The sequence below is a fragment of the Monomorium pharaonis genome, chromosome 5 (genome assembly GCF_013373865.1).
Source record: "Monomorium pharaonis isolate MP-MQ-018 chromosome 5, ASM1337386v2, whole genome shotgun sequence".
NCBI lineage: Eukaryota > Metazoa > Arthropoda > Insecta > Hymenoptera > Formicidae > Monomorium > Monomorium pharaonis.
This window is the reverse complement of record NC_050471.1, coordinates 16,760,089-16,774,534: the sequence shown is the minus strand read 5'-3', so window position 1 is coordinate 16,774,534 and position 14,446 is coordinate 16,760,089. Positions and strand designations below refer to the sequence as shown.

The following is a 14,446-nucleotide window of genomic DNA, read 5'->3' as shown; positions in this document are numbered from 1 at the left end:
ACCCTTCAAAGATTGAGACATTTTTCGTTTTCTCGATATATCTCGTAAACTAAACAAAATATTAAAAAATGTTTTATATAAAAGTTTTACAATAAAAGAACTTCTATCTATCCACAGTAATTAAATTTAAAAAAAAATTTTTTTTAACAATTGCTTTTTTAATTAAAAAAAAAATTTTTTTTTCAAAATTTTATTAATGTAGTTAGATAGAGATATTGTTACCATAAAACTTTTGTATAAAACATTCTTTGATATCTCCAATACTTTTCGAGATATATCGGAAAAAGCAAAAATCTGCTCTACACTATGCACTAAAAAAAGCATGATAGAATGCGATAGCACCGCGACGGAGAACGTTAAAAAATATTTTAAAGAAATTTTTTATTAAGGTTTATTTATGATATGGAATATAATATAAGATATTAAAAATATAATAAAATAAAGTAATATAAAATAATAATATTTTGTATAATATAATAATATGTAATAATATAATATAATAATGTCGCACGTGAATGCATGCTGATGTGAGTGAGAGAAAAAGAGTAAATAACATTAATATAATATAGTAATATAATAATATAATATAATATAAAATATTTATATCCAGACTTCTTTGTCCGGATCCATTAAAGAAGATTTCTGGGACATTCCTAAAAGCCTATTAAAGAAGCTTAAAAAACTTTCTACTCCTACCAAATTGTCAAGTAAAAAAAGAAACGATTTTCGATCTAGATCAAAATTAATGTAATCTGTGATCTAGATTAAATGTATGAAAAATGATCTGTGATCTGATCTAGATTTAATATTTTGATGAAGATCTTGATCTGATATAGATTATTTATTTAATGATCTATTACAACACTGGAAATAAGTAATGCGATATTTTTTATTGCGCATTACTTTTGAAATAAGTAATGCGATATTTTTCATTACGCATTACATTTGAAATAAGTAATGCGATTTTTTTCATTACGCATTACTTTTGTAATAAGTAATGCGATTTTTTTTATTACGCATTACTTTTGAAATAATTAATGCGAGTTTTTTCATTACGTATTATTGTTTTAATAATTAATGAGTAAAGAAATAATTACTTATTAAAAAATAAATAAGTAATGCATTATTTTTTAATTTGCATTTTCATTACCCTGATTTAAAGTATATTGTTGTTTAATGTATAATGCCACATTAAAATATGTTAATTTTGTATCTAGACATGGATATATCTCTATAACATCCACATACATGGATTTATCAATATAAGAAAAAGATTTTGGGCGCGATACTTTTGCAAGATCGACAGAGAGCGAAATAATGCCTTAATTGACAAATCATATGGCCGATTTGGATTGGCAGATGTCGTCGATCTGCGTCAACTCTTTGGCATGTCACCGCTAATGGATCTGGACCAAGAAGTCTGGATATAAATATTTTATATTATATTATATTATTATATTATTATATTATATTAATATTATTTACCCTTTTTCTCTCACTCACATCAGCATGCATTCACGTGCGACATTATTATATTATATTATTACATATTATTATATTATACAAGATATTATTATTTTATATTACTTTATTTTATTATATTTTTAGTATCTTATATTATATTCAATATCATAAATAAATCTTAATAAAAAAATTCTTTAAAATATTTTTTAACGCTCTCCGTCGCGGTGCTATCGCATTCTCTTATGCTTTTTTTAGTGCATAGTGTAGAGCAGATTTCTGTTTTTTCCGATATATCTCGAAAAGTATTGAAGATATCAAAAAATGTTTTATACAAAAGTTTTATGGTAACAATATCTCTATCTAACTATATTAATAAAATTTTGAAAAAAAAATTTTTTTTTAATTAAAAAAATTGTTAAAAAAATTTTTTTTACATTTAATTACTGTAGTTAAATAAAAGTACTTTTATTGTAAAACTTTTGTATAAAACATTTTTTAATATTTTGTTTAGTTTACGAGATATATCGAGAAAACGAAAAATGTCTCAATCTTTAAAGGGTGGTTTCATCCCTTTAAACCGTTTATGGGCAGCTACGATAAATTTCTAAATTCATGTATTTACCCCCTCTACATTTATGCCAAGTTTCATTAAAATCAGAATTTTCGAGTTTGCGAGGTTCCCTTGTGAGTAGACTTGTCTACTCTAATGACAACCAACATAGTCTTGAATTTATTATATTGAAAACTTCTATGACTCATTTATAGAATATTGCAGCGAATCATTATATTATTCTGAGGTCATTATTCCAAACTATTTTATGGCATATTTTCGTAAACTCCTGCCCGCCTACTATTGTAAACCTCGCAATGCTTATTGTTACCGAACGTTATCAAAATTATCCTACTGTGTGACCCTGAATATCCCATAGGACATTAAATCATTCACTTTTGTCCTCTCATAGGATCGCCGATTTATTTCGTTCATCCATCAAGGACATATCAAGGAAGGGTAAGACATCAACCACCTCCATTTAAATCTGAAATCACTCATGGAAATTTCCCCCATTTTCACCGCCCATGTAGATGGCCCCACCAGCTAGGAGCGCGCAGAGGAAGCGCTATTTCCGGCGATACGAATATTGCATCGAGGTACGCTCGCGTATCTTGAGACTCATTCGGTCCATCGATTTAGATGTACCCTGACTGTTCAACCTGACTGCATTGGACACCCAGATCCAATTGGCCTTTGACGCCTCCACCAGAATTAGTTTTGGATTGCCCCCCACAGATCTACCTCCCTAGCCGACTGCTACCCCCCCCCCCCCCTACAACACCCCAAAAAACCGACGTCAGTACTTCTACTGATGATCTTTTTCCAGTAGAGTACATCACTCTCGATTCCTTCTCCCCCCTAACCCAGTCAGAAATGGACAAACTGCTGGACTCATTTACGGGCCCCAACTCTACCTCAGAATAACTTTACGTATCCCTTTCTCTCCATTTCCCCTTTTTTTCCCTTTTTACTTCCTCCCATTTTCACTTTTTATTCTCTTTTATTTTTCTATATTTTATATCATGATCAACAATAAATAAAACAAATAATAAATAAATTAGGATAAACACCATAAGAATTGTCTTCTTCGCATGCGCATTAACCCTCCAACACCGATCCTAGCTCTCGACATTCCGAGGTATTGCCGGCCCAGCAGGTAGCCTCAAAAGAATAGAGAGTGCCACTATTTTCAGCGGCTTAGGCACGCCGGAAATAGAAAGGTCCGTCTTCCGAGACGTGACACAATAGATGGTTCTTATCTTTACAATGTTATCAATATTTAACCAACACACAACTCTATGTCACATCTCACCTATTTAATCATCAACATCATTATAAAATTAATTATTCAGAGAGAAACATAACTCAGATTTTACACTGGTGTCCATGAGATAGATTCCTTACATTTTCAATATTTAATCAATTCACAACTCTGCGTCACACCTTATCTATTGAATCATCAACATCAATGTAAAATTAATTAATCAGAGAATAACATAGCTCAGATTTTACACTGGTGTCGATGAGGTAGATGAGATGTTGTGTGATGTAAAATGTATATTATTGCTGTAATTGTCAATAAAATAATGTTGTAAGGATAAAAACTATCACCATCACCAAAGTATTACTTTTGTCACCAAGATACAATTATATGTTACTAGTAAAGTAAAGAATAGAAATAGTATTATTAAAACCATTCATTTGAAATTTTGTTAGAACTAATTAATAGCTATTAATATTGATTGACAATTACAGTAACATTTAACCAATACACAATTCTTCGACATCATACAACATCTCATCTATCTCGACACTAATGTAAAATCTGAGAGCTATTTTACTTTTTTATTTTAATTTTACATTGGTGTTGATGATAATGGTTGCTCGAGCCACGGGTTAGCTCGTGTCAAGTGACATGTGTAGTGGAGGTTAAATCATTTATTTAATGATTTTTCAGGAAAACCACATGATGCGTTTTCTGATTACACAGTTGTAAAGTAATCTAAAAAAGCGCCAAGTGAGTGATTTTCCTTTAACGAAAAATTTACAAAATTTAAAATAAAACTTTTGATAAAATTTAACCTAAGTGATATATGGAATGAAAAAAAATAATTTACTTATGTATCAAATAAGATCTTTTTCATTAAATTCAATCTAAGTGGTCTATACACACTACAAAATGCGTGATATCCCAACAAAATTACCTTTTTAAAAAAGATAAAAAAAGGCGCCAAGTGTTTGGTTTTTCCTTTAAGCAAAAAAATTATTGGATGGTTCAACCTAAGTAATATAAGGAAAAAATCACAAATTCAAGATAAAACTTTTAATCAAATTCAACCTAGGTGGTATATACTTTTGGATGGTTCAACCTAAGTATTAAAAAAGTAACAAATTCAAGATAAAACTTTTAATCAAATTCAACCTAAGTGGTATATAATTTTGAATGGTTCAACCCAAGTATTATATATACTAAGTGTGTCAAATTTAACCTAAGTAATATATGTTCCTGAAATTTTTTAAGTTTATACTCACACACACAATACTCACACACAAATTAACTTCTCTACAAAAAAAGTGATATCTAAATATTTTACGCCAATTATAAGAGCAAATATTTTTATAGAAACTAAAACATTATTACTATTTTTTAGCTAGTTTTTATAATACAAAACAATTTTTTAGATTTGATACTATAAAATGAGAGTATTAATTTGATTGTTTTAAGTTTGTCTTTAGATATACAATTTCGTTAATTACTAAGTATTTTAACGATAAACTTAAGAAAATTCTTAAATATAAGATTAAACTATAAATATTGGCCTTTGTATTAAATTATTGGCTGCTGTGCGCCGATACAAGGCTGCTGTGCGCCTGCAGAAAACAATTGTCAGAAAGCATATTGGCAAGAAATAAAGGAGATAATATTGAGCTGGCAAATAAGTTTTAATACAAATAAATATTTTACTACAAAAACTTGGCGCTGCTAAACCGAATAATTTGCTTTAATACAAAATCATTTTCTTACAATCTAACTTACATACTAAAATAACACACACACACACACACACACACACACACACACACACACACACACACACACACACATATTCAGATGCACATATAAAAAAAAGAAAGAGCTGGCAAATTATTCGGTTTAGCAGCGCTAAGTTTTTGTAGTAAAATATTTATTTGTATTAAGGGGGGCAAGTCATGTAACGCGCTGAAAATTGAGTGATGTTTTGGAATTTTGTTTGAGGAAATTATACAACCAATTCTTTTGAAATTTTCAGGGTATGTTATTGTAATATTGAACTACTAAAAAAATATTTTTTGACAGAAAAATAATATGTATTTTATAAATAATAATAATGTAAATCTAATGCGTCGAAGTCACTTGTCGGCGTGCAATGTAGCGCTGCTTGTATTCATCTGAAACAAAAAAACCAAATAGATTTCTTTTTTGTACGGTTTGCGTTATCGATTGAACCTATTGTTAAAGAAAATAATGCAAAATTGTAAAAATGGCGACACGTAGAAAAAAAGTATTGATTTTTACGAAAAATTTTCATGTTAATTATGCAATAAAAATAATTTATTTAAACAATACAATTACAAATAAAGGTTCAATTTATGGGGAAAGTATTTATCTAAATGTATGCACAAGGAGAACTCAATCGGACGAATAGTTTTTGAGTTATCTTGCACGCCAATTTTAAAAAAGTAGTTTGGAGAAAAACGCGTTTAAAGTTCGAGTAACAAAATCGTGAAAAAATCGTAATTTATTTTAACTTACCGCAGTTTTTTGCTAATCTGCGATTCCAGGGCCATAGAGCAGATCTTCCTGTTTTTCGAACATTATTCTAACACAGCCAGGTTAATTATTTATTACAGAGGGATCGAAAGATTGAGTTTCCGACTCGTCTACATGAGTGCTCCGCCCAATTCGACCGTTTACTTTTCGACGAAAATAACATAGAAGGAACTCTCAAATCGGTTTCTACTATTTTTTTTTATATTCTACGGAAAATTTCCTATAAATTTAAGCAAGAAAAAAAATTGCTAAAAATTTCGATTTACATGACTTGCCCCCCTTAAAGTATTTATTTGTAATATTTATAATTTATTTGTATTAAAACTTATTTGCCAACTCAATATTATCTCCTTTATTTCTTGCCAATATGCTTCCTGACAATTGTTTTCTGCAGGCGCACAGCAGCCTCGTATCGGCGCACAGCAGTCAATAATTTAATACAAAAGGCCAATATTTATAGTTTAATCTTATAATTAAGAATCTTCTTGAGTTTATCGTTAAAATACTTACAAGGAAACCTCGCGAACTCGAAAATTCTGATTTTAATGAAACTTGGCATAAATGTAGAAGGGGTAAATACATGAATTTAGAAATTTATCGTAGCTGCCCATAAACGGTTTAAAGGGGTGAAACCACCCTTCAAAGATTCAGACATTTTTCGTTTTCTCGATATATCTCGTAAACTAAACAAAATATTAAAAAATGTTTTATACAAAAGTTTTACTATAAAAGTACTTCTATCTAACTACAGTAATTAAATTAAAAAAAAATTTTTTTTTAAACAATTGTTTTTTAATTTTTGAAAAAAAAATTTTTTTCAAAATTTTATTAATGTAGTTAGATAGAGATATTGTTGCCATAAAACTTTTGTATAAAACATTTTTTGATATCTCCAATACTTTTCGAGATATATCGGAAAAAGCAAAAATCTGCTCTACACTATGCACTGAAAAAAGCATAAGAGAATGCGATAGCACCGCGACGGAGAGCATTAAAAAATATTTTAAAGAAATTTTTTATTAAGGTTTATTTATGATATTGAATATAATATAAGATACTAAAAATATAATAAAATAAAGTAATATAAAATAATAATATTTTGTATAATATAATAATATGTAATAATATAATATAATAATGTCGCACGTGAATGCATGCTGATGTGAGTGAGAGAGAAAGAGTAAATAATATTAATATAATATAGTAATATAATAATATAATATAATATAAAATATTTATATCCAGACTTCTTGGTCCAGATCCATTAGCGGTGACATGCCAAAGAGTCGACGCAGATCGACGACATCTGCCAATCCAAATCGGCTATATGATTTGTCAATTAAGTCATTATTTCGCTCTCTGTCGATCTTGCAAAAGTATCGCGTCCAAAATCTTTTCTTATATTGATAAATACATGTATGTGGATGTTATAGAGATATATCCATGTCTAGATACAAAATTAACATATTTTAGTGTGGCATTATACATTGAACAACAATATACTTTGAATCAGGGTAATGAAAATGCAAATTAAAAAATAATGCATTACTTACTAATTTTTAAATATTTTTTTATTACATTTTTAGTATCTTATATTATATTCAATATCATAAATAAACCTTAATAAAAAATTTTTTTTTAATATTTTTTAACGCTCTCCGTCGCGGTGCTATCGCATTTTCTCATGCTTTTTTCAGTGCATAGTGTAGAGCAGATTTTTGCTTTTTCCGATATATCTCGAAAAGTATTGGAGATATCAAAAAATGTTTTATACAAAAGTTTTATGGTAACAATATCTCTATCTAACTACATTAATAAAATTTTGAAAAAAAATTTTTTTTCAAAAATTAAAAAACAATTGTTTAAAAAAAAATTTTTTTTTAAATTTAATTACTGTAGTTAGATAGAAGTACTTTTATAGTAAAACTTTTGTATAAAACATTTTTTAATATTTTGTTTAGTTTACGAGATATATCGAGAAAACAAAAAATGTCTGAATCTTTGAAGGGTGGTTTCACCCCTTTAAACCGTTTATGGGCAGCTACGATAAATTTCTAAATTCATGTATTTACCCCTTCTACATTTATGCCAAGTTTCATTAAAATCAGAATTTTCAAGTTCGCGAGGTTTCCTTGTTAGTAATTATTAACGAAATTCTATATCTAAAGACAAACTTAAAACAATCAAATTAATACTCTCATTTTATAGTATCAAATCTAAAAAATTGTTTTGTATTATAAAAACTAGCTAAAGAATAGTAATAATGTTTTAATTTCTAAAAAAATATTTGTTCTTATAATTGGCGTAAAATATTTAGATATCACTTTTTTTGTAGAGAAGTTAATTTGTGTGTGTGAGTATTGTGTGTGTGAGTATAAACTTAAAAAATTTCAGGAATATATATTACTTAGGTTAAATTTGACACACTTAGTATATATAATACGTGGGTTGAACCAAAATTATATACCACTTAGGTTGAATTTAATTAAAAGTTTTATCTTGAATTTGTGATTTTTTTCATATATTACTTAGGTTGAACCATCCAATAATTTTTTTGCTTAAACGAAAAACCAAACACTTGGCGCCTTTTTTTACCTTTTTTAAAGGGAGCGTCCCAGATGCGCACAGTAATAAACGGACACAGCAGGCTGAGTGAAACGGACACAGTACCAAACGGACACAGACTAAACGGACACAGTAATAAACGGACACAGTAACAAACGGACACAGTAACAAACGGACACAGTAATAAACGGACACAGTAACAAACGGACACAGACCAAATGCGCACACTGCACATGCGCACGGACCAAATGCACACACGGAAAGTCGCAAATCCATGTGATGCTACCAACTACCTGACCTGCTGGAAAACCTCGCCAGGGACAGTTGCAGTACAGCCACGCAGACGGCTGTACTGCAACTGTCACGCAACTGTCACGCAGAGCGGTACAAGTAGCGTGTCTTCATGCCTCCGCTGTTATGCTCACGTAGGCTAATCTGACTGTCGCCGCTTATTTGATTATTATTCGATTCGCGTATTATTCGATTTTTTCAGCGACTCATGTAATAGGATTCGGCTTGAATCATAATTCCAACACATCAGTCGAAAGTTGGTATAATGTCATTAAGCATATTTGGCTGAAAGGAAAAAAATTTCCGATACCACGCCTGATTCAAAAGATAGAATCGATGTTGCACGGTCGAATTCGAGAAAGATTATTCAGCACTAAAACAAGCTGTCAAGCTCGAAATAAAAAACGAAGAAGCTCTCTTCCGCAGTTCAAAAAAGCGACAGATCAGTGGAGGAAGCGAAAAAGTCAACGGATTAATTCGTTTTTCACAATGCCGAAAAAAAAACGAAAGTTGCCAATTTGAAAAGTGGCAATTATACTGTCCAAATTACACTGACATATCGCATCAAAATGTAACAAATGACGGAAGAAATATATCGTCCGGAGATTGTGGCGTCCACGTCTGCACTTGAGGTTACACAATAACAAGTGGATCATGTCGAATATTTAACAGCGACGATATGACAGATATTTAGAAAAGTATTGCGCATTATTTAGTGAATGCTAAGGAACCGATAAAAGTGGATCTTGCCCAATCGGAATATACGATGTTCTTCACAGATAGCGACAATGCTAATAAAAGAAAAAAAATTTATAACATACAATGTAAAAGACAGAATGGTGCAAAGCAGTGGTGCAAGATTTAGTCCGCTAGCACCTCGGGTACTCTCGGGGCACCTCGGGTGCTCCCGGAGCACCGAGTTGGCCGCGTTCATGCCTCGGCTTTCGGGCCGTCTCGGCCGTTCTCGCCGCGTCTGCCACTACTCGGATATTAAAGAGAGAGAGACATCCGTCTTTTTTTCTCCAAGGCTGCCACGAAAACGTGCGTTCGCGAGCACGTTGATGCTCGACGAAAGCTATCTATGCTCGCCCTCCCCTCGCTCGTCCCCCGCTCATCCCAAGCGTCGTGGTCGTTAAGCAGATTAATTGATATCAATCATCGATATCATTGGCCTAGTTTACATCGTGCATTTGATACGCGTATCAAATAGTAAATAACTAGTGAATGTGTTTAATCATTGGCTGATCAGCTTAAATTCACTACTTGATACGCGTATCAAATGCACGATGTAAACTAGGCCATTAATCATATTATTTATTATTTGTTATTTAATTTTTTAGTATTAATGTAATTTATTGTCTTTTAAATTATAATAAAATTAATTTCAATAAAAATATAAATTAAATAATAAAATTTGTAATAATTTATTAAATACACAAATAAAAAAAAACTGTCGAGTTAGTAAAAGATTAATGAAAAAAATTTAAATTATTTAAGTGGCTTCCACGCCACCCATGAGGTGCCACTAATAGCGCGTTAGGTTTTTTTACGTGGACCTTCGCCAGTAGCCTTATTATACCACATTTAATTTATATAAACGAAAGGAATAATGAAAGGAATAAAAGATATTTAAAAGATTTGAAGTATTTTTTATAATATTTATTTTTACGAAATATTATAATATTTATAATTGTATATGTATGTGGGGCCACCACCTCGGCCACCACCTCGCCTAATACTTCGCTCGCCTGGACCGCCACCTCGGCCGCCACCTCGGCCGCCACCTTGGCCGTCACCTTGGCCGTCACCTTGGCCGCCACCTCGATCGTCGCCACCTCGGTCACCGCCTCGGCCAGCACCCCAAAAGCGCCGCTGGGCTCGCCAGCGGGCCCGCGCGCGGCCGGCACCTTTTTTTCCTAAAAATAAATAAATATGTTATTAAAATAAAATAATTTTTTATATTAATAAGAAATAATGTAAAATACTTTACGTTTTGGCCGTAGCTGCTGCGGCTGCGGCTGTGGCTGCACCTCCTGCGGCTGCGGCTGTTGCGGCTGCGGCTGTTGTGGCTGCTGCTGCTGCTGCTTGTGGAGCTCATCAAAGAGAAACTGCAACGCTCGTTGCATTTCCTCTTGATGTTGTCACTGTTGTTGTTGTTGTTGCTGCTGTTCTTGTTGTTGCTGCTGCTGTTGTTGTAGCAGCTGTTGCAACAACTGCTGCATCGAAGCAGCTTTCTCGGATTCTAGTAATATAAGAAAATGTACAATATAATATAAAAATAAATTTCATTAGAACGCAGAAAAAAGAATAAATTAATTCATTACTCACGGGACACACCGTCTGCCATGGTAGTCGCTTCCCAAGTGAGCAAGCTATGATAAACAATTGAGAATCGCGTACATGTGCTGCGCTGAGCGTCGCGCGGCTGGTTCTTGATTGTGTGAGTGCGAGTCGCATTTGTCGTTTGACTATTGTGATTTGTTTGTGTTATTTTATTTCACGGTGTTTTGGTAATATTTTCTTTTTATAACGTTAACGTTAACGTTTTGAACGTAAGTACATTTTGTTAATAACGTTACATTGAGAAAGTTGAGTTCGAGTTGAAAGTTTCGATTGTAAATAAGAAACTTTTATATATTTTTCCGTTATTTATTTTCCTTTTTTTAATTCTTTTCCTTTCGTTGATTCTTTGTTTGGTTTCTTTTTTATTGTCTATCAAAATGTGCGAACCATTAGAGAAGAAAAATAAGCGAAGCTTTCAAGAAGCTTGGCTTAGCGACAATGAATATAAATTTTGGATACGTAAAGTAGCGTTAAATGATAATCTTTTTCATTGCACCATATGTAAGAAAAATTTTTCTTGTAATACACGTATTTCAAGACATGCAAATTCTACATGTCACAAAGAAAATCTGCAAAAAACTACATTTTCTTTATTAAAAAATGACGATGTAAAGAAACGTATTTCTCAGACAAAACAAAAATTCCGACAAGAATGGTTGGATATTGAAATATTTAAACGATCAATTGTAGATCAATAATGTGTTGATTATTAGAAGCGTTAGAAGTGAAGAAAGAGATATGGACCAATATACGAATGAAGAATACTACAATATGCTGATGGCACTTGGTGAATGCCAGGGACAGCAGTACGTCGCTGCAAGGAGATATGCAGAATTATATCCACATCGAGCAAGACATCCACTGGCTAACGTTATACTTGGAGCAGCTCAACGTTTATACGAAACTGGAACCGTCTTACCACGAAAAAGAGATTGCGGTAGACAAAAAAATTTGTGAAATGTGGAGACAGTTCTTTGTGCCGTTGAACAAGAGCCCGAAATTAGTATTCGGACCATTGCCCGAGAGCACAATCTGTCTTACTTTACAATACAGAGAATCTTAAGCTAAGAAAAGTTGCACCCTTATCATTATATCCGCGTGCAACATCTACGAGAAGAAGACTATCCTCGCAGGAAAAGATTTTGTGAAAATTTTCTGAGAAGAGTAAACGAGGATCCGGAATTTCCTTCTCGTGTGATGTTCAGCGACGAGTCGCTATTCACACAAGAGGGATATTTTAATTCTCACAACATGCATATTTGAAACGACGAGAATCCGCGCGTCACTCGACTCAGAATTTTCAAGTACGATGGAAATTGAACGTCTGGGCAGGAATTATGGGTACAAACATACTGGACCCAGTTATTCTGCCAGATATCATAAATGGCGCATTGTACAAACAATTTTTGGAAGAAAATCTTCCAGATTTTTTGGAAGAAATTCCATTAGCAGACAGGAATAGAATTATATTCCAACAAGACGGTGCTAGACCCCACAATGCCAGAGTCGTCACAGATTATAGTGTTTCTTTCTTCGAGTAATTTTGACGTGCCGAGTGATTAGTAATGTTTAATAGTTAAATGTTTCGTACTATTTTTTTATTTCTTTATGTAAGTGTAAATAAATTCAGTCAAGTGAGTGAACAGAGTGTGTGTGTATGTGTGCGTGCGTGCGTGCGTGCGTGCGTGCGTGCGTGCGTGCGTGCGTGCGTGCGTGCGTGCGTGCGTGCGTGCGTGCGTGCGTGCGTGCGTGTGACTGTGTAAGTGAGTGAAATGATAAAATGTAAGAAGAAAGACTTTTAATCCGATAAACTGAAGGATGGATCGTGAGAACAATCAATTGATTGCGGAATGGTACGTGTGTAAACAGGTTCTCTCCCCCCTCTTTCTCTTCTTTCTTTCTCTCTCTCTCTCTCTCTCTCTCTCTCTCTCTCTCTCTTTGTCACCTATTCATTTCTTCCTTTATTACATAATATTCGGATAATTCAAAATACTAAATACCATCGTTAAAGATAATTGAGATGGTTATTGATTATTGAGCGCAGCAGACGCCTCGCGGTGCTCGTGGTGCCCGCTAGCAGCGGTGAGGTGTGCCAATCCTGCCTACCTCTTGTATCTGATTCAGGATACGTAAATTATTCCTTATTATATCTAGAAATCTAAGCTCTGGAAAATTTTTTGCGAAAGAAAGAGTTGACTCAGAATATTACTAAGAATATGTCTATGCAAGGACATATAGTTATTTTGAATCACCCTGTATATATTACTTAGGTTAAATTTGACACACTTCCCAGCAAACACAAAGTTACATGTAACGTGCCTGTTAGTTATAATTTCCCACTCAACAATGTAATTGTAATATAACACGTGTGTTATATTACAATTACATTGTTGAGTGGGAAATTATAACTAACAGGCACGTTACATGTAACTTTGTGTTTGCTGGGTTAGTATATAATACTTAGGTTGAACCCTCCAAAAGTATATACCACTTAGATTGAATTTGATTAAAAGTTTTATCTTGAATTTGTGATTTTTGCTTTATATTACTTAGGTTGAACCATCCAATAATTTTTTTGCTTAAAGGAAAAACCAAATACTTGGCACCTTTTTTTACCTTTTTTAAAAAGGTAATTTTGTTGGGATATTACGCATTTTGTAGTGTTTATAGACCACTTAGATTGAATTTATGTATGTATCACTTTGATTGAATTTAATAAAAAATATCTTATTTGATACATAAGTAAATTATTTTTTGTATATATATATATATATATATATATATATATATATATATACTCAATATACTCATGTGTAAAAACTATTCAAAGTAAAAACTCATATAAAACTGGATTAAAACTCATAAACTTTCATATATAAACAATTTGATAAAATAAATTTCAAAGAAAAAAAATTTTTCCCCCTGCTGTATTCCAATTCCTATATTAAACAATCCAACAACTCCATATCACATCACATACAAAAAATTATAAATATACACATATTAATTTTCATTTACAACTTTTCCCAGTAACATAATTATTTCATTAAGTATAATTATCAATATTAATATAAATAATGATTAATTTAACTTTATTCATATTTTTACTTGCAACTTTTTTCTAATAATATAATTAATTGGATTTAATAATTTTTTAATAATGCTTTTAATAATACTAATCTTTTTTAACATATTAAACGAAATCTTAAAAACAAAATAATCCACAACTCCATATTGTTGTACAAATATCCATCTTATCATCATCATTAACACCAGTAACCAGTATAAAATTAACCAGAGAACAACGCTACTTAGATGTAATATATCAAATGTTTAATACATATTTAATGAAATAATCTGAAAACAGTTTAGCAAAAGTAATAAATTAATTTTTAAAAGTGGCATATTATCTAAAAAAG

The 14,446-nt window shown here is 31.8% G+C and overlaps 2 protein-coding genes across 7 annotated transcripts in view; one reads left to right on the top strand and one right to left on the bottom strand.

Annotated features, from left to right (window-relative positions):
* The window catches only part of LOC105830042, an 80,628-nt gene that overhangs the window by 58,827 nt on the left and 7,355 nt on the right, over window positions 1–14,446 (top strand). The gene's annotated exons all lie outside the window — the stretch shown is intronic.
* LOC118645523 (putative glycine-rich cell wall structural protein 1) lies at window positions 10,329–11,103 on the bottom strand. Its single transcript, XM_036286760.1, has 2 exons — window positions 10,675–11,103; window positions 10,329–10,600 (listed from the first exon to the last, which is right to left on the bottom strand). Exons 1-2 carry the CDS (start codon window positions 10,808–10,810, stop codon window positions 10,350–10,352), a joined length of 387 nt encoding a protein of 128 aa, XP_036142653.1. The 5' UTR covers window positions 10,811–11,103; the 3' UTR covers window positions 10,329–10,349.